A 19608-nucleotide genomic window follows, 5' to 3' on the forward strand; every position below is an offset into this window, starting at 1 on the left:
ACCACAGCTCAGCTGACAGAACCAAGAGCAACTCACAAACGTAAATACTAAATACTCTAAATACTTTTCTCTTATGGGTAACCAAGAATTGCTGTTGCACAGAGATTTTTTTTAGTGACCCTAGGCTATGACATCTGCAAATCTCTATATAATCCACAGCTTTGTAAGGTAAGTTTAATAACAAATACTAAACAATTGCAGAGTTGGAATTATCCTGCATCTGGCACAGTTGAACAGCTTGCATCTTTGGCTGGTCTTGGAGATCACCAGACCTGCACCTCTAACAGAGGAAGGAGCCCTGAGACCCAATTGCTTCAGGAAAAGGTTGATTCAAAACACAGCTATAGCTTAACAGCAAAGTCAGCGAGCTTGCAGGACACACTCGCACAACCCCTTCCAACAGCAGAGCTGTGGAGACACTCATAAACAACCTTGGCAAGGACAATGAACATTTTCTGCTGGCACAGGTATTTGCAAAGCCAGCACATGTGGTAAAACCATAGCTGTAGGACCTTAGTGCATGCTGCTCGTACACGAGCAGGCACTTTTTTTGCAGCAAAGGTAAAGCTTATTATGAATTTATGCTTACTTTAAAAAACAGCTGGCGATCGCAACCAAGCCAAACACACACAATGACAGACACGGTAAGTAAATGCAAAGTGCAGTTATAAGTTACAGAACCTCAAAGGAAACTGCCCCCCAGAACGTCAGTGTTACTGCCCTAACAAAACCACTTTAGTGCTGTGCTAATTCCTAGACAGTGAGCAGAATAAATACTTAAAATCTCTGCTTGTCAAAAGAGGGGAAGGTATCTGTAACCTCGCCCACAACAACACAGAAAAGCAAATAGAGTTGAGAGGCTCTTTTCATTAATAAGTATTTTTGTAAAGCAACCTAGAATACCACAATGACAAATACTGTATCAGCAAGTTGCAAAACGACTTACGCTTCAGGCAAAGTCAAACACGCCAGTTCATACTCACCTTGGCTCAATTTTAAGATGACCCAACCGACTTGGCTTGAAAGGGTTCAGAGAGTACTCACCCAGTCCCTAACAGAGCTGAAGGAGTACTAGCCTTCCTCCAGACGTGGTGACAAACAGCTGTGAAGAACGCTAGCTTCAAGTGGCTAGCAAAATTACTATCTCTTTGCCTTATAGAAGTGTATTTAAATCCTACCTTCACTAAAAAGGTAGGTAAGACCTGGAGGGCCTAGGCATAAGGAGAAAGCAGGTCAAGGCTTTTAAGAAGCACTGTAAAAAAAATACAGAATGTAGTAGCACAAAGGAACTGTGCAAGGGAAAATAATAAACGTGCCCAAATGTAGGGCCGTTGGTCATGAAACTGAAGAGCTGAATTATTTAACAGATAAAAAGTAATAAAAGTTTTGCCTAATTGCTAAAAAACCTCTTAATTAGAAAAATATTACAGACACTAATTCTTGAGCTTCAGACACGTATTTTATGCTACAAAAAGCACAGAGGAGTTTTTGTTATGTTCTCTTAGCAGCATGTACCACGAGAGGTACATTGGGGAACATCTCCCGGCTTCTATCGTGACTGCATAAATACGACTACCCAACGTTTCCTAGTTGTACGATAGCTACACAATAAATATTGGATTGACGAAACAGAACATCAAAAAGATGGCAAAAAAATTCTGCAGTTTTGCAGTTCAACGAGAGTAAAATGGAAAATTGTACCACATTAACAAAAGAGACGACTTGCTCACAAGTGGTCTGGAAATAGCAAGCTCAGAGAAAAGTCTCTTAGCTGGGATCTCGAGGGCAACCTTGCCATTTACAAAAACTAAAAAACTGTTTTTCGGCAAGCAAAAAGAGATGTTGCACTCTCTCCTCGCAGTCTTCTCAATCAGCAGCTCAGCTCCTCCACAGCAGGGGAGCAAGAACCAGCGCTAATTACCGGCTGGAGGAATAAATAACGCAGAGGAAGTGATGTGCCGCCAGCAGATGAAATGAAGGCAACGTGCGGTGTCCCAGCTCACACAGGCATTTATTTCATCCGCTTTAAAATCTTCTGTCCTGAGACAACGCTCACTGCTATTGTTTTTCCCCAACACTGTCATGACAGCAACAAAAATAGGAATAAAACGGTATAGCAGTCACATTCTGCAGTTTGTGGTACCGCTGACAGGACTGCCAGCCTAAATGGGAGAAAACCGTCAGTATCCCAGTTTAGAAAGTTCTTCCCCACCAGGATACGTTTTTTGCTTTGGGTGGCAGTAAAAAGCCAAGCTGTATCTTTCAACACCTGTTCTGACAATACAATTTGATATTGCTGCGACAGAGACAAAACCTCTGCAGTCAGTTACCAGCCCCTTCATTTCAAAGAATCTTTACACACAGTTTAAGCAACTCTTAACAGCTACAAATACTTAGCTCCAAGTGCTAACTTATTCCTACACCAGAAGGAGCAGGGAGATGCATATAAATATTAACACAATCACCTCAGCAGATTTCAAGATGTAATTCCGTCGATAAGAATTAAACCCATAAAGTCACACTTGCATAGCTAGCTCCCTATGGATGTTGTTTAATACATTTCAGAGTTTTATAAATTAGTATTTCCCTGCTTCAGGTTAACATGAACTAATTTACATTACTCAATAGGATATTCTAGGAACTCTTCAGCATGAGTTTCAAGATTTCCTCCCAAAATAAACCCGGCAGCTTGCAAGACTCCTTCTGCCCACTGCCTGCAGTCGCTGCACGCCAAGAAAATCCCAGGCATAAATCAAACAATCATTTACAACTGGCCCACCTTCAAGACAGAAGCAGGTGAGAATGTAATGACTTAGGCATTGCTGCATAGAGTTTAAATTCCTCATCCTGCAACTGCTCTGCAGTCTCACATGGCTCTGTAAAACTCGCCCATCAGACAGAGGTGCTATCTGATCGGGACATTCAACGAGTGGCTTTCTGGTAACACCAGAAGCATAAGACCAATTAAAAGCATGTAGCAACTTATGCTGGTTTCTTCAAGGAAAATGTTTGGATTGTTCTCTTGTATACCAGCGGAGCACATCTACGTTACGAGTGTGCACTGGCATATGCACGTGTAAGAAAAATAAAAAAGCCAGCAGAAGCTTCAATCTACAAATCTGACAGCCAATATGAAAAAGCTCTGATGTGAAGCTTAACACGAACGGTTAAAGAAACATTTCAGGTAGAACTAATTATTGATTTCTCATGCCTGAATCTGCCTGCACGAGTTTAAAAGCCCGAGAGAGTCAAACTTCTCTGACATTTTCATTTGAATGATTAATAATCAAATAAAAAAAATAACCCCCAAAGTTAAGCTAGCCTCTTCTCCTCCTGTAGGGAAGCTGCTTAATAAGTGAACAATGCGAACACTCATCCCAATCATGCATCCACGCGAGTAACGCCTACCTAAATGGCTGGGGCAACCCAGCACTTCGGAGCACTTCTGGCCACATCCTGCAGATGAAAGCCCGGCGTTGGACACAGCAGCTCCCTCGCCCTCACGTGCTCGGCTCTCAGGGCACAGATGCAATTTTAACCCAGGTGCCCAGGCTCCTTACACCATACAGAAGCAGGATGGATATTTCAGCACGAAATGGCTGAGGAAATGGGTAGCACGCCAAGCCCAGCATTATCTCAAGTCAGTGCAATCAGCACAGAGCCATTAAGAAAGCTGTCCACAGGAAGGACTCCTAAATTCTACTCCCAGACTGCCTAACCCAGAAATGCAGAAAGCTTTTTGTTTCTGAGGATTCCCAGCCCAGAAACCTTCGGGGTGGGTGAGCCTATACTACCTGTACCTAGCAGCGCTGTTACTTGTTGTCAGTTTAATAACACAGCTGCTGATGGTGCCCTTTTTATAAGGCAGGATGGTAGCCCTGAAGGGAAAATACCACAGCTTAGTTCCTTCACTGGTGGGGCAATCTGTATCCATATCTCCATCTCCTAGGACACTACACAAGCTGCAAGTCACGAGTGCTCTCTTCCAGACAGCGTCTGTTCACCTCTCCTATTTCACCCGGTTTAAAAAAAGGCACTAGATTTTAAAACAAACAAACAAAAACATAACGAAGCGGGGCTCTAAAGTTTAGTCATCAGGCACACGGGCAGAAAAGGGCAGGAAATGATAGGCTTTGGATGCTTGCTGTAAGCAACATCTAACATTAAACGAGCACAAAGTTCTGAAACCAAAGGCCAGAACCTGCACGTCTCCTTTCTTGGAGGGCAACATTTTCTTATCCATCCTCTTTCTGGCTCAGTGAATCATGCGTTCTTTTTCTGGATAGTAACACGGCCTCAACCAGGAGAACTGAAGATAACACACAGCTTGACGACTGGGATACTTGCCTGGGACGTGGAAGATGTAGGTTGATCGCTCCAGGCAAAACAGGAAGCTGAAGTAGGGTCTACCACATTCTGAACAAACGCTTTAACTAATAGTTTTTAAAAAGCAGCAGCACCTCCTCTTGCAAGAGCCTCCTAAAGCTGTTGCTGTATTTTGGAGGAGACTGACTCTGCAGCTCACATCGGGTACGATCAGAGAATTCCCACCCGACCAAAACCCCAGGACCTACAGTTAAATAATATTCAGCAAGCTGACAATCATGAGCTAGGCATCCTGCTGATCATCCCTCCTGCAGTTAAGGGGGAAAAAAAAAAAAAAGTAAATTAGATATCCCAGGAACTTCAAAGCTGTTAACTACACTGTCTAGTGCCCAGGTACCTTCAGAGTTTAGTGATAAGAGACGGAGGGTTTGGTGGGCTGTAATTCTGATCACAAGCACACAAAACAGATCTATTTCAGTACTTCTACAAACTGACTTATTGACAAAAGTTGTAGGGGGAAGGATGAGAAAAACAGCCGGTAGGGATCAGAATCAGAGGTACAACCTCATGTTAAAATCGCCTCCATCGCTTTCGTGTCTCCCCAACTGCGTCACAGAGAGACAATTCACATTAAAGCACAGAGCCTTCTGCAGAGCGGGCATCACATTGAAAACAAACTGAAATCAATTGACAAATGCTCTAAGCAAGCTATTTACCCAAAGTTCATCCTGTTCTGTTACGGGCATTTGCACGGTTCATATGGCTACAAAGTTATCAGCTACAATAAATAATATTAATCAATATAATATTATAATAAATAACATAATAAACGCACATGTATAGCGTCTATCAGTTTGCCTATTTATCAAATCATTACAATTTTTTCCCCGATAAGTTGCTGTTAATTTGATCTGCGTTGGATGTGCAGCATCCGTTCTCTGTGCAGAATCCCCCAGATATCCCCAAGCACCTCTTTGCTCTGGCACACTGCTTCAATAAACCTACTGGAAAACACCCAGAGATAACAGGCAATAGCAAAGTTGGAAAACCATCTCCGCTGATTATTAATTCACCTGTAAGGTTTATCAGTTACCTACGCAGCGTCGGCACACGCGAGATACGACACTTTCAACATTAACGTGTTGCTGAAGCCCGAGGTTTCAATGTTTGCTCTGTAAGCGTGGGGAATGTTTTATTGCCCTTCCAGGCCAGCTTTAGATGGACTAGACTGATTGTCAATATACGGTGTAAGGGACTTGGCACTTCTGCGAGTGATAAAAACCTAACTGAGCAGCTATCCATGCATAGTGCTCCCTCGGCTTTGCATACGATACTCAGTTACGTTGCTGATTTCATAGCGGAGAGGTTTTGGCTGAACGAACACGTGCAGAGGGCGTCTGCAGAGCACCTCTCTGGGCGCCTGACATTTCTTCGCAATGAGCTGCTGGCAGGGATCTCAGCGTGTCCCCCCTCCAGCACGGGGATTTTCACACCCTGAATTTACAGAATTTGCATTCACCGTCAACCTACCGGACCCTCCCGCACAAAGGAGAAGTAAAGCCTGGCAGGTAACGTGCAGAGAATTTACGAGGGGGCGAGGCGGGGTGCAGGGAGTGGGGAAAGCCCTGGAGGTCCTGAGGGCAGTGGGCTGGGGATGAAAGGGAGGGTGAGGAGGGGGGTAAAAGGCTGGGTAAAGCGATAAGGGGGATAGTGAGGGGCCGAGGGGGTAACTAGGGGGGTAACTAGGCAGTTGCGGGGGGTTGCTGGGGGGGGTAACTAAGGGCAGTAACTAAGTGGTTGAGGGGGTAACTAGGGGGGTACGGGGGTGGCTGGAGCGTGATTAAGGGAATAAAGGGGGAAAGTAAGGCGCTGAAGGGGTAACTAAGGGGGTAAGGAGGTGGCTAGGGGGTGATTAAGGGGATCAGTAAGGGGTTGAGGGGGTAACTAGGCAGTTGAGGGGGTAACTAGGGGGGTAACTAAGGGCGGGTAACTAAGTGGCTGAGGGGGCAACTAGGGAGGTACGGGGGTGGCTAGAGAGTGATTAAGGGAATAAAGGGGGAAAGTAAGGCGCTGAAGGGGTAAATAAGGGGATAAGGAGGTAGGCAGGGGGTGATTAAGGGGATCCGTAAGGGGCCGAGGGGATAACTGAGGGGGTTTAGTAAGGGGTTGAGGGGGTAACTAGGCAGTTGAAGGAGTAGCTAAGGGGATAAGGAGGTGGGTAGGGGGTGATTAAGGGAATAAAGAGGAAGTTGAGGGGGTCAGGAAGGGGCTGAGCGATAAGTACACGGGCAACCGAGGCGCTGTGGGGCAGGGCCCGCTGCGTGGGGGCCACTCCTCACCTGCCTACACCGGGGGTAGGGGGCCCTCGCGGCGCCCCAGCGGTGGCGCCGGCTCTTCATCTTGCTGCCAGCCGCAGCAACTTCTCCTCCTCCTCCTTCTCCTCCTCCTCCTCCTCCTTCTCCTCCAAGCGCTCCGGATCCGGATCCCGCTCCGGCGCTGCCGCCCGGCGCGGCCGCACCGCCGCCGCCTCCGCCGCCGGCCGAGCCCCCCGCGGCCGTTCCGCCGCCGGCCGCTGGGCCGCCCGAGGCCATGCCGCCGCGCCCCTCGCTCTGTACCGTCACACGCCCCCCGCCACGCCGCGCCGCGCCGCGCGGCCTGCCCTGCCCCCCCCTTCCCTCTCCCTCTTCCTCTCCCTCTCCCTCCCCTCACGGGAGCGCGCTCCCCCCTCTACCCCCCTCTCTCCCTCTCCCGCTCCTCGCCCCGCCGCCCCCTCCTCCTCCTCCTCCTCCTCCTCCTCCTCCCGGTCCCGGTCCCGTCCCGTCCCTCGCCCTCCCCGCTCCGCCGCTCGCCTCACGCGGCCAATTGGGGCAGGCGATGGCGGCTCCCGTCAGCGCGGTGCGCGCCGCGCGTCACCCGCCCGCGACGGCTCCGGCCCCGGCCTCGGCCTCGCGAGAGGGGAGGGAGGGGAGGGAGGGGAGGAGGAGGCGGGGCCGCGCGGGAAAGCGCGAAGTGAGGGGACGGGGGGGGGAGGGGAGCGGGGCTGCCTCACCTCAGGGATGGCGGCCTCGGGGAGCGGCCGCCAGAAGAAAAGCCGGCCCGGACAGCACGAGAACGGGGCTAAAAGACGGCCGCGGAGCCTCCCCGCCCCGTGGTGCCGAAGGCTGGGGTGCAGCAGCACCGCGCCGGGGGTGGGACAGCGCCACAACCCCACAGTGCTCGTCAAAAAAGCCCCCCACCGATAACCAGTAACCCCCACACCGATAACCCGCAACCACACCAGTAACAAAAAAACCCCCACACCAGGAGCCCCCACACTGTTAACCCAAGCACACGCAGTGTTTGAGGCTGGCTTCGTGGCCGCCTTGCTCCAGGAAGCTGAATTCTACCATGTGGCACGGGAAACATAGGCGCTGTGACGGATTTTCACCACAGAAAATAAATGAAAGTGGTAACGGGGTACACATTGTGCCCTTAATAACACGCATCAGGCAGTGAAATCACTGATTTCCACACCAACGTGCTCAGGGAATCACTCTCAGCCCCCTCCTGCATTGGACATGGAACAGCTGGGCCAACAAAAAACACTTCCCTCCCTCACCTACACCAAACCTATTAAGGCAACCCTATTAAGATAACGTGATTTTTCTCCTCCAGATCAGTGTCAAAGGCAGCTACGCTATGTTTGCTCATAAGTTCAAATGCTGCTTTACTTATTTATTTTAATTCCATTTTTCTTATTTAGAAGGATTTCCATAGGGTGACGGGCCTTTAATGACACTCATGACTCAGAAATATTTGCCGATGCAGTCAAACGGTGTCTATTAACGTGAGTCACTGAAGTCAATTGGTATTAAAAATGAGCCAAAACGAAAGGCAAGTATATGCGTGTCCAGCAGAATGACAGCGATCATCACCATTTGATCAATCTTCCCTGTGAGTTCTATCTGCAAGTTACTTTGAGGTAGCGCTAGAAAGAAGCGGTTGGTCCAGAGCTGTAGTGGGTTTATGTGGCAAGGTTTTGGTAGCAGGGGGCCATAGGGGTGGTTTCTGTGAGAAAGATCTAGAAGCCGCCCCATGTTTGGGAAGGGCCCCATTGTTTTCCAGATCTGAGCCAATAAGCGATGTTGTTTTGCGCCTCTGTGAGAGCATATTTAAGACAGGGAAAAAAACGCTGCGCCACACAGCAGCTGGGAGAGTCAAGGGAGTGAGAAACAGCATTGCAGGTGCCAAGGTCAGTGTAGAAGGAGGGGGAGAGGTGCTCCAGGCGCCGGAGCAGAAGTCCCCTGCGGCCTGTGGTGAGGACCATGGTGAAGCAGGATGTCCCCCTGCAGCCCATGGAGTACCACGGTGGAGCAGGGTTCCACGCTGCAGCCTGTGGAGGAGACCACGGTGGAGCAGGTGGCCCTGCACCGACAGAGGCTGCCGCCTGTGTAAGACCCCTGCTGGAGCAGATTCCGGGCCGGACCTGTAGCCCGTGGAGAGGAGACCACGCAGGAGCAGGTGACCTGGCAGGAGCTGCTGCCCGTGGGGGAGCCAGGTTGGAGCAGTTTGCTCCTGAGGGGTGGACCCCACGGTACGGACCCATATCTGGAGCAGTTCTGGAAGAGCTGCTGCCTGTGGGAAGCCCACGCCGGTTCAGTTCATCAAGGACTGTAGCCCGTGGGTGGGACCCCACAGCACAGGGGACGAGAGAGACTGAGAAGGAGCGGCAGAGAAGAAGTGCTGTAGACTGACCATAACCCCCATTCCCCCGTTCCCCTGCGCCGCTCGGGGGGAAGAGGTGGAAGAGGGTGGATGGGGGAGGAAGTGCTTTTGGTTTCTTTCCTTTGTTTCTCACTTCTCCAGCTTGTTAGTAATGAGCAATAAATCTTACTATCTTCTTATGCTGAGTCTGTTTTGCCCGTTACAATAATTATTGTGTGATTTTCTTATCCTTATCTCAACCCTTGAGCCCTTTTCACATATTTTCTCCCCATTCCTCTTTGAGGAGGGGGAGTGAGAGAGCGGCTGTGGTGGAGCTCGGCTGCCCACTCGAGCGGAACCACGACAAGAGCATCCCTGCAAAAAGAACCATTCATGGCTTAAGTACCATTTACTCTTTTTGTATCCTTTTAAGTACTTTTTTTAACCCGTTTCGGACTCCTGCCTTCTCCTGGCTCACTGATGACAGGATCAGTAGCCCCTCAGACCGCTGCCCTACTGCCTTTCTTACCAGACAAGGGGCAGGAAAACCCCCACTACTATTCTTGAAGAAAACAGCAGGTTTTTGAGCACTTTCTATTGCAGCTGGTACAATGAAAAGAGCTTATGAAATCATTACGGGATATTCTTGTAGAAAACTTCATCACACTTGGAAGAAAAAAACATCTCAGCTAAGAAAAACAGAAAACTTGAATTGAAGCATAGTGGTTTTAGAAGAGTTGCTTCAAAGACTTGTTTAATTAAAAAGAAGAAAGAAAGCAAGTTCCTACTGCAATCCCATCTTTGTCAAACTGATAGTGGGCACCAATACAATGTGTTGAGCTAATACAGGCTGGAAGTTGTAACTGCAGCTGTGAAGTTTACCCAGTAAAAAGACTCTACAAGGCATTCTAGCAGTTCTGATGCAATCACAAGTTCAGGAAGCAGTGATTCATGGTTAACACGGCAGAGCAGGAAGAAGTCTGGCATTCACTGTGCTCTTACAGTAAAGAACCTGCACTGCACACACCATCCCAATCCAGGTATGCACTCCTAACAGGAAAGGGAAATAGGCTAATAAATCTCAGGAGAGGGAAAAAGACGTCAGAGAACTACTTTGTAACAGCAGCACACAGACTGCAATCAACTTTCTCTTCCTCTCATCATTTTCATTTATGTAGACTACACGAGAATACACTCCCAACATTTTTCAGCTCTGGACAACAAACAGCCCAACCAACCTCATTCACTGAACTACAAAACTGGTATCTGCACTATCTAGTCCAGAACAGAAGGTGCACGTCTCTATGCTGTACAGTAGAGACCTTAATAGGCAAAGTCTGCATAAAATGGGTGGCCACAGCCTGATTTTTTGATGTTTATAGACTTGGGTCATACACCACCACAGTGTCAGACTAGATGAAATCGTCTATCTATGTGGGCCCCTCATTACAAGTCACATGTTAGGGACCAGCCTCTCAAAGGCCAAAATACAGCACTGATACTTCACATTGTTTCTGCTGGGCCAACACATCTGTAGCACTACCTTTTCAGTTGACAACACAACGAGTGTTTCCACAAAGTACTCGATGCAACCTAACTACTGTGTTTGGTGATGCAAAGCAAGCCATGTCAAAGCAGGCACGCACCTGGAAGCTGCCTTGCTGCTCACATTGAAGAAAATAGATTAAAAAAAAAAAATCGCACTACAATTGAAGTGGCATCAAACCTTGTAAGGCTTTGAAGCTTCAGCACTGCCATCCAAATTCAAGGAGGCTGCATCTATTACCTTGAATCTGCCCCAGCCCAATCCCCTGAAACAATTCCAAATACACATACAAGCAACCCTTTTCCCACCCAGATTTTCTTTGCTTCATCTATTCCACCTCTAACTCCTGTCTTATTAATCTGCCCCTCTAAAGACTCACTGGCTCACACAAGGAAGCAACCCACCAAGCCCCTGATTCCCCGCCACATTGCTTCCATGCTTTGGGAAGATCTAACTGCAACGGCTCAAACTGTGATGCCACCTCACCCACCTCACCCCCTCCGCCTACGTGAGGTTCCTTGCCTTCTGTCTCTTCCTACATGTACACCGGCACTAGAACCACGAAGAACACGTTTCCTGTAACACTCCAAAAGCCTTTTCTGTTTCAGGATGTCGTCATTTCAATTCAGGACTGAAAACACTCCTAGCAAAAACCCAACAGCTAATAGCAAACAGAAGCTGTTTCTGCTGATCAGCTAGAAGTAACCTCTAAGTACTGAGGAGTCACAAAGGAGAATTTGTATTACATTCAAGAACAGCACCCAGCTTACGACTGCTACTTTCCCTAACTACACTAAGCCATAAGAATTTGATTCTTACCTGCCATCACAGTAATTATGGTTTATATTGCCCCCAAAACACACAGGGCAGTACCAAAGCTGTGTCGGCTAGGTTTAACAGCTTCCACAGCTATTAAGTACAGTAATTTCTGCTTCCTTTTTTTTCTTGGAAGAATATTCTTTTGTTTCCAGCCTCAGTTAATTATTATATACACTGTTAATTAGCAACTATTTCTCAATACTCATAGGGTTATGGAGTCCCTATGACTGGAAAATACTCTACACCCTTCGAGATGAGAACAGCATATAAAGGCAGCAACTTGCAAGACTGCTCTAGCTTCAAGCAAAGCTTTCCTCATTGCTCTCGTCTCCTTTGACTTGAATACTGTCATCCTTCTACCAACGCTTTATAAACTTCATTACCATGAATGAAGGAAGACCAGAGAAATTAGAGAGTAGCAGAGGATATAACTTAAGGAGCTGTTACTAGGATTATTTTTTTTTATTGTTCCTGGTGTTATTTTTCCTTCTTTAAGCCAGCAAACTGTTTTCTCCAAGATTTTTTTTTGTTAGGTTAAGAATATGTATTATATTGCAGCAACTTCTTTGCTGTAAGTCAGCTGAGAAGTCTACCAGTAAGAAGGTCAAGGGAAAGCTGAATGCTGATGCAGAGTGCCAACAGACTTCATCCTCTTTCCATGGGATGTTTGTAGCTATGGCAGTTCAAGTCTACGCTTCCATATGCTTAAAATACCAGATTTAGAAGCCAATTTCAGCTGACCTAGCAGATATCAGCAGTACAGTTAGAGCCAGCAGCCTGCAGGAAGGAGCAGACAGGTGCTCCACAGCAAGGCCTGTAAGTGTCTCCCATACACACTTCCAATCTAAGCAAGCACATGAAGGGCTTGGCTTGTCACTTACCTAAGTGACCAGGAAAACAAGTGAAAACGAGATTTCGCTTGTGTCCTAACACCCATATAAAAATAAAGGCAGATGAAATACCCTTACTACCTTGTTAAGTTTCACAAGCCAGAAGAGAACGTGCTGCACACAGGTACAAGTAAATCCCTTGCTGGCAGGTTTGCAGAAACAAATTTTTATTTACACAGGCAAGTCTATCTTTAGACCCCATTTAACTCTTTACATTTCTAGAATATTTACATGATTTCATCATGCTCCAAGAAGAGAGTGATGAACAAAAAGATTACAGAAACTGTCAAAAGCATAGCAAAAAAAAAACAACCTATCATTGTGCTTTAAAACTTATGAGCTAGAATAACGTAGAAGAAATGTAGTTTTAGCACCTTGGTCATAACGGTCATGCTATATAAGACACTTAAATAGCAGAGGGGATTTCAGAAGTGACCGTATCCAGAGGTTGCCAGTGACAATTCATGAGTGAATCGTAGAGTTCTTCGCTTGTCTCCATAAACTGTCTGTTCATTTCATCAATATCCAAGTAGAGCTGTGGATCTGAAAATAAAAGCCTGGTAAGTACAAGTATCAGATCTGAGGCATGCACACAAAAAGCACTCATGTGAAATGGCTGATAAGATGTATTTTAAGCTATATGTAATAAGCTATTAGATCTACTTATTTTAGTGAGATATTTAGTCCTCTAAAATGTTAAACCTCACAACTCCAACTTTTGGGAATCCTACGGGCTAGGACTGCATTATCTTTATCTTGAAAGACGAATAAAGATGACATTTAAGGATAATCAGCCATGAGACCTTCCCAAGAGCCATTTAATTCACTTCTACTCTAATAGATGTTACACAAGATAGTTTCTCAACGCTGACACAAAATGCCTCCACGTGAAAAACTCTGCAAACCTTCCAGGACACAATTACGTTTTGTACCAAATTTGTAAGAGCAAGCCGAATCCTCCTTTTGGAATCTGCAACATAAGCTTTTACCTTGGGGTGGAGAACAAAGCTTTTGCCTATTATTGAGTTTCTAATATAGAATCTGCTTAGTGGAATCAATACGAAGAACAAAAATTCTGTGTTAGACCATTTTCAAAGGGGAAGGAAGGCACAGTTACACGAAACTAGCTGCGAAGCACTGACAGCGTCCCATTTTCCTTGATGCACTCAGTGTATGCCGTATCAGCTTTAAAACCCCAACTGATTGCATGCAGATCAACCCCACAGAGGTTTGACCTTTGCATCAGCTGAATTTTCAAGATGTTCTTCATCCAGTAGAGGTTGGCTTGTACTGTTAAAAGGCACAAGTATGGCTACACTCAAGTCACAATGATAGAACCCTTGTTACCTTCAGTCATTAGGTCATCACTGATTTCAGTCATAACTGAAGATTCCTGAAAGACAGAAAAGGCTAAGTTTAATCATAACACATTTCAGAAAGCATCAGATTCAAAGTGCTGCATTCTCAACCCATTCCTTCTTCCTACGACTACAGGGGTAGATGGCATTTCATATTTATTTTTAAAAGAAAGCCAATATTACAGTACAGGTCAGAAGGCACTTCTGGAGGTCACAACTGATAAACTGACCACGATAAGACCACTTACAGCAACTGTTTAATTTGCATTAAGCAAAGCAAATCAGAAGAACAGGAACAGAATTGTATACAGTTATGCTGTCAAAACCATTATTTGGTATACATGAACAAAAAATGGTGTATAAATCACTAATTCTATGGATTTAATATTTAAGCACTTAAATCCATACACCTCTGAATGGAACCTGCTGTTTTAACCTTCACACTAAGCAGAAAGCATGTTTTCAGCTTTGGATTTTTTTTTTTTTTTTTTTTTTTTTTTTTTTTGCTGATTCACACAAATCTGCACCGCTTATTATCTGTGAAATAGCAACAAAAAATACTTCATAGCAAGTGTGCAGTATCTTTACCTCAAAAAGAGCTGGAGCCATTACAGCATCTCCTAAAGAGCAGTCTCCAACAGCCTGCATGCTGTCATAGGTAGCATAGGAGCTGTAGTTGTACTCAGCATAAGCATCGTAACTCCACTGCGAGTAGTAGTTCTGATAATCTTGGTAATAATCATTATAGTTGTATGACTGGTACCGCTGGAATTCTGCTTTCAGTCTGAAACACGAGAAGTTGCATACAGTTAGAGAACAAACTCTAAACCCAGTTCTGAACTTAAACAATTTGTCAGCTTACGTACTTCAAAGCTTAAAAGGAAGCTTTCCTAAAAGCTGTCACTTAGGTGACTACAAGTCACAGCACAAAACCCCATCTATACAGAAGCAAACATCCTCACCTTTGCCAATACCAGAAGTAATTGTTTTCATGGATTAACTCCAGAGCCTTGACATTGTTACCTGTATATAGCAAGTATTTTTAGCGTTGGCATAAGCAAGCTGCTGCTAAGTCTCTGTGCTTTGCTAAAGATTGATTTATTAAGACCAGAGACATTTATCCAGCACAGCTGCTTTAAAGATGCAGTCTTAACCCTTCTGTCTTTTGTTTGGTTAATTACTAGATCTTATTTCCAGAAAGAAGTGAATGGAGTCAGATTATCCATTTCAAAGAAGCATCTGACACTGCCTGACAGTTTGCCATGCCTACCTCCACCTGCTCAGTTTTTTGTTTGTTTAAAGTCCATGAAACATTCAACAGCTGCCAAGTATACCACTCAGGTGAAGTCAGTCTTGCTTAACTACATAATCACAGTTGTCCAGTAGGAAGCCTTACCAGTGGGAGAATTACAAAATACAGCGGTTCTGAAGAAGAAAGGGCCAGCTAATTAGTTTTCACTACTTTCCCTTTCAAGATTTTCTCCGGGGCAGCTTCAGACTAAGGACAAGAACCAAGACAAGTGCTATCTGTACTAAAACTGATGTACACTGCATAAAATACGTTCAGATAACCCAGCTGCATATTCAAAAAAAATCCACTGTTTAGACTTTTCTTCACTGATTCTGTACAGGCAGGCCTTCTGTGTTTGCAGTGCCCAATTTATCTGACTTGAACTGGGGATGCAGAGAAGTGAGTTCGATGCTTTGTCAAGAATACAGGCTGAAGGCATTCTGAAACAGCTTCCAAAACAAGCAAACAACTGAAACTAATCCAGTGGCTGGATATTTCAATGCTAAGAGAGCATGGTACTCAGCCATTCAGAAACTTGTTACTGATGTGTCTTTTAATACCTACGCTTGTTTCAATACTGTAAAGCTACACAAGTTCTAATAAAGAGGTAATCCATTGTCTTGTTACTGTAGTAAACAAACAGAAGATACATCATCTTCCATCTTCTGGTTCCAGCTGCACTCTTCCTACATACAGTTCTGTAGGGAAGGAAAATCTGAAAATACTGTTGACATTCATCTGGATAGCCAAAGCGAGAAAACACGTTTGCGGCTTATTCTTGTTTTCAAAATAAAAATATAAATTTAATAAAGAAATTTGGCAAAGAAATTTTGGACAGTGCTCTCTTGGAGAAGAACATTTCTATTCTAAAGCAGGAGGCAACATTTGCAGAATTATGCTAGGTAAACAGAAACAGAAGCGTCATTTTTTTACTGTTTAACAGAACACACAAGCTAACCTCATGTACATATTGGAATTGTTTATATGAAGTCCTCTTTTGTCAGTATCCTGAATCAGAGTTCATCAAATTTGGTATCAGTTCTTTAACTATTCAGAGACCTAAATTGCCCTAAAGAAATGATGGAACTGAGCCAGTAGAGTAAGAAACCCTCTCAGGAAGTGCTAAACTTTAAACTCCCCCTTGCCCTAAGCTCATGAAAAGCGAAGAATAGTATTCTACACTTGTTCTAGTAATAAACTCCTTTGGCTTTCTCCCTGCATTCCCAGATTTTGGGAATTAGTTGTCTAAGAACAAGAACTCCCCAGCGTATAAATCCACTTGTTGTCCCTTCTACTTCATATAGGCCTAAACCTGAAAGTATTTACGAATGCATTCAGCTTTGCTACTGTTGAGAAACAAGGCTGGTTACAATGGCAGCTAAGCCCAAGTGGCACTGTCTGGCTAGACATAAGAGGTGGATTCCCCCAGCCATCCTGAAACAGGTTGATGAATCCAGGGAGTCAAAACATAGCACTTCTGCATTTTTGGTTTTGTAGACTGCATCCTGTGTACAGCCATTACAGCAAGGGCCACAGACTTTACAAAGGCAGAGCTACAAGAATCTGATTATTTAGAATAACTGTATCAATGCACAGTTATCAATGCAACTCATTGGTTACCTTTTAGAAATTCCTATGCTCAGCCGGATTCATTTTCCCCCCAGACCTGGTGCATTCTGGCAGTCTTGCAGTGCCCTCATCTGATCACCTTGCTCACCAAATCTGACATAGGCATGCCTTCTACAATTTTCAAAAGGGAGAAAACAAATTCTAGTATGCATAACAGTTACAAAACTAATGAATTCAATTTCTGTCTTCTACAAAAAAACAGAAGATAGCAGCTACTAGAGCTTCCATTACTTAAGCAACCTCTCCGGCATGTGCACATGCACAGAAAAGGCTTTCACCAAATTAAAAAACTTTGGCCAGAAGCAAAAAGCTTGTTCCTTGGTAGCATTAAGATGCAACTCGCTAAGAGCCAGCAAAACAATACATTTTAAGTGCTATCTGTGTAAGTAATCAGATTCCATATTTCTGCATATACAGCAGTTAATCAGTTAGCATTAACCCACTCCTACCACTGCATAACACTAGCATTCTTTTTTATCTGCTTTCTCAGAAGGTTCTTGAATTAGTCTATTACAGGCAGCGTTGTCTGAACAGCAAACTCGCTCATTCCTGCTTGACTCACTGCATGGCCAGTAGTTTCTGCTAGACTTTATTTACTACTAACATTAGGTTCCATCCCCCAACCCCCTAAGATTTGCCAGGGCTTATGTTTTTCCCCAAACAAAGTAGGAATTATTTTGTCTTCAGTATTGCAGATGACTAAGTAGACACACAGCAGCGCTGATTTCAGTGCACAGCTCTTCCTCCTCCCACAGCTTCTAGGTTTTTTTTTTTTCCCCCCATGTAGATATGCATATGGGTAAGTTGAAGCTTATCACAGTAACTGCCTGAACTAACCGGAAAGCTCTTAAAAACACTCAAGGATCTGTGCTATTAAGAAAAGCAGTGCTAAAGACTAATCTCACTCTTCGTGCCCCAGAAAAAAAGCACTGGAACAGCTCCGACGCAGGCTCTTACATATCGCTTATAAAAGCGAACACACTGATAACGTTACACATTTGCACTGGAATTACCTGGAATATCCCAGCAGGTCTGTTGCTATTTTGCAGTCAATACATGAGGGATACCTCTTTAGGAAATAGTCATAGAGCTGGAAATCATCCACTTCTGGAGTAAGCTCCCCAACAAATATTGAATAATCTGGTCTTTAAAAAGAGAGAGAGAGAACAATTTTAAGGTTCAAGACTAAGATAGCTGATTCCCATTATATTCACAGTTAGTTATCATCAGACAAAAAAAAAAAAAAAGTACTCCTTAGAGATTTGTCTCTAAGTACAGAACTCTACTGAGTTGCGTAGAAAATTGCAATGCCACCACTCTAATCTAAAGTTTTCCATTACTCTGGGTCTATTCTACTGTTTCAGCAACAAGGACCCATTTTCTGACAACTTGCAACAGTTTGTTTCAAGAAGAAGCATAGTTTATTGCCTGAACAAGAAAGCAGCATAAAAATACCAAGAAAAATGATCAACTTAAACCACAGCCACGATTCAAAGGAGCTATGACTAGTAGCAGTAGAAATACTGCTTCCCAGTGACCATGGGAGACAGCAACTGCAAATAAACCATTATTTATAGACACGTATTGCCAATGCAACATTTAGCAACCACACCAGCCATTTTGGAATTTGAAAAGTGAGTGATGGCATTCGCTATCAATTCAAACAGGTAAGGCAGAGTTTCTCATTTCAAAAGGTTTTTACCTGGCTGAACTACTACTACTAACAAACTCTATTCTTCCTGGTTTTATTTTGTTCTTTTTCTTTCGTTTTTTCTGTGGTGTTCTCCACCAGCTGTAGGCCTGGAGGCATTCTCGTTTTTTCCCAAGCAAGTCCTGTTGGGATAAAAAAACACCTCTATAGTATTTAGCCTCATTTACATTCCTTCCTCCCACTCCCCATCACCACAGGTGATTTCCCCATATTCACCTTGCCCTTGAAAGAAGCCTGGGGTCCCATTTCTCCCTCCGCCTCCCATGAGGGAAAGCAGCCTCTGGGGAAAACGCCTGGCAAAAATAACAGAGCCAAAGGATTGTATGAACAGCCATATTCCCCTGACTTGTCAAGCTGGCTAAAGGATTGACAGCTTCCTCTTGGAATTCGGAAAAAAGCAGTTAGCCCTTCGATGCTGGTCAATCCTATGCGTTAATTAGCTTAGGACTGGATTGTGCTCCATTTGAGCTCTCGGACTCTCAAAAAAAAAAGTCTTCAGTAGCACAGTGAGTGATGAACAGGCAGGAAATCATCACTCCTGCTCAGAAGAAATCTCATCTGTCCCTGTCTCCCCTTTCCTAGGAATTCTTCTTCCTTATGTGAGATGCCTCTCCTCACTACCTAGCTGCCAGTCACTCTCTCAGGCCAGGAACGACGACAGGAGGCCCATTAATGGAACGCAAGGAGAAAGCAGACCAGGAACAGGCACTAACTTGGCTGAGGGAAAAACTCAAAACCCAGATGCAAGGCCAGGAACTAAGAGGCGTAAAAAAAAGTGCCTCCAAAAACAAAACAAAACAAAACAAAAAAACACCCCAAAAGCCACAGTTAAAAAGGAAGTGTGATAACTTAACTACAGAAAAGAGGAGAGAAACAGCCATAACAACACAGGTTGCCTCCCTCATTTAGTATTCTGAAGAACAAGGATTTCCAAAAATATGATTGGCGTTTTTCAGTAGCTTTTACTTACGCAGGCTTTAGTGTTCTTCCTCTAGAACACCTCTACATAACTTACCTAGAGAGTGTTACTCACAAGATCCTTCAGAAGAACTCATGCTCAAATAATCCAAACTGCAAAGCTTAACGTTTTGCCCCCAACCTGCTTCGGTTGTTATGATCAAGCATCCAGAGGACAACCACCAATTACCAAATTACCAGAGGAAATCACAGGACTAGAACACCCAACTCAGAGTGAGCCAGCCATTTCAGCTTTACATTTACTAGGAATTCTGAGTATGGTTCTGGGATCCATTTAGACACTACAAACCTGAATTTCTCACCACAGGATCTTACCTGGTTTGCCATGGTTGAAAGAATCCTTTCTCAAGGAATGCAGCTGCAAACGCTCAGTTTAT

General features: G+C 44.7%; 2 protein-coding genes across 16 annotated transcripts in view; both read right to left on the minus strand.

The window, feature by feature from the left end:
- The window catches only part of NUP153 (nucleoporin 153), a 97204-nt gene that overhangs the window by 33664 nt on the left and 43932 nt on the right, over positions 1–19608 (minus strand). For 2 of the 15 annotated variants that reach the window (XM_068672865.1, XM_068672864.1), the window contains exon 1: positions 6666–7001. The exons of the other annotated variants lie outside the window; for them this stretch is intronic. In XM_068672865.1, the coding sequence (XP_068528966.1) occupies positions 6666–6917 (252 nt within the window). In that variant the 5' untranslated portion in view covers positions 6918–7001. Of the gene's footprint in view, positions 1–6665; positions 7002–19608 lie in introns of those variants that run through there. 15 annotated transcript variants of the gene reach the window in all.
- On the minus strand, positions 12411–18980 carry LOC137851616 (tRNA selenocysteine 1-associated protein 1-like). Its single transcript, XM_068672912.1, has 6 exons — positions 18470–18980; positions 18245–18375; positions 17556–17687; positions 14211–14406; positions 13612–13657; positions 12411–12807 (listed from the first exon to the last, which is right to left on the minus strand). Exons 1-6 carry the CDS (start codon positions 18497–18499, stop codon positions 12671–12673), a joined length of 672 nt encoding a protein of 223 aa, XP_068529013.1. The 5' UTR covers positions 18500–18980; the 3' UTR covers positions 12411–12670.

Source organism: Anas acuta, chromosome 2, assembly GCF_963932015.1.
Source record: "Anas acuta chromosome 2, bAnaAcu1.1, whole genome shotgun sequence".
In the NCBI taxonomy this organism is placed as follows: Eukaryota; Metazoa; Chordata; class Aves; order Anseriformes; family Anatidae; genus Anas; species Anas acuta.

Coding starts and splice junctions, on each gene's coding strand:
- LOC137851616 (XM_068672912.1), bottom strand. CDS start 18,499: ATGGGACCCCAGGCTTCTTTCAAGGGCAAG. Junction 17,688..18,244: donor AGTAGTAGTAGTTCAGCCAG/GTAAAAACCTTT, acceptor CTCTTTTTAAAG/ACCAGATTATTCAATATTTG. Junction 13,658..14,210: donor TGGCTCCAGCTCTTTTTGAG/GTAAAGATACTG, acceptor TCTGTCTTTCAG/GAATCTTCAGTTATGACTGA.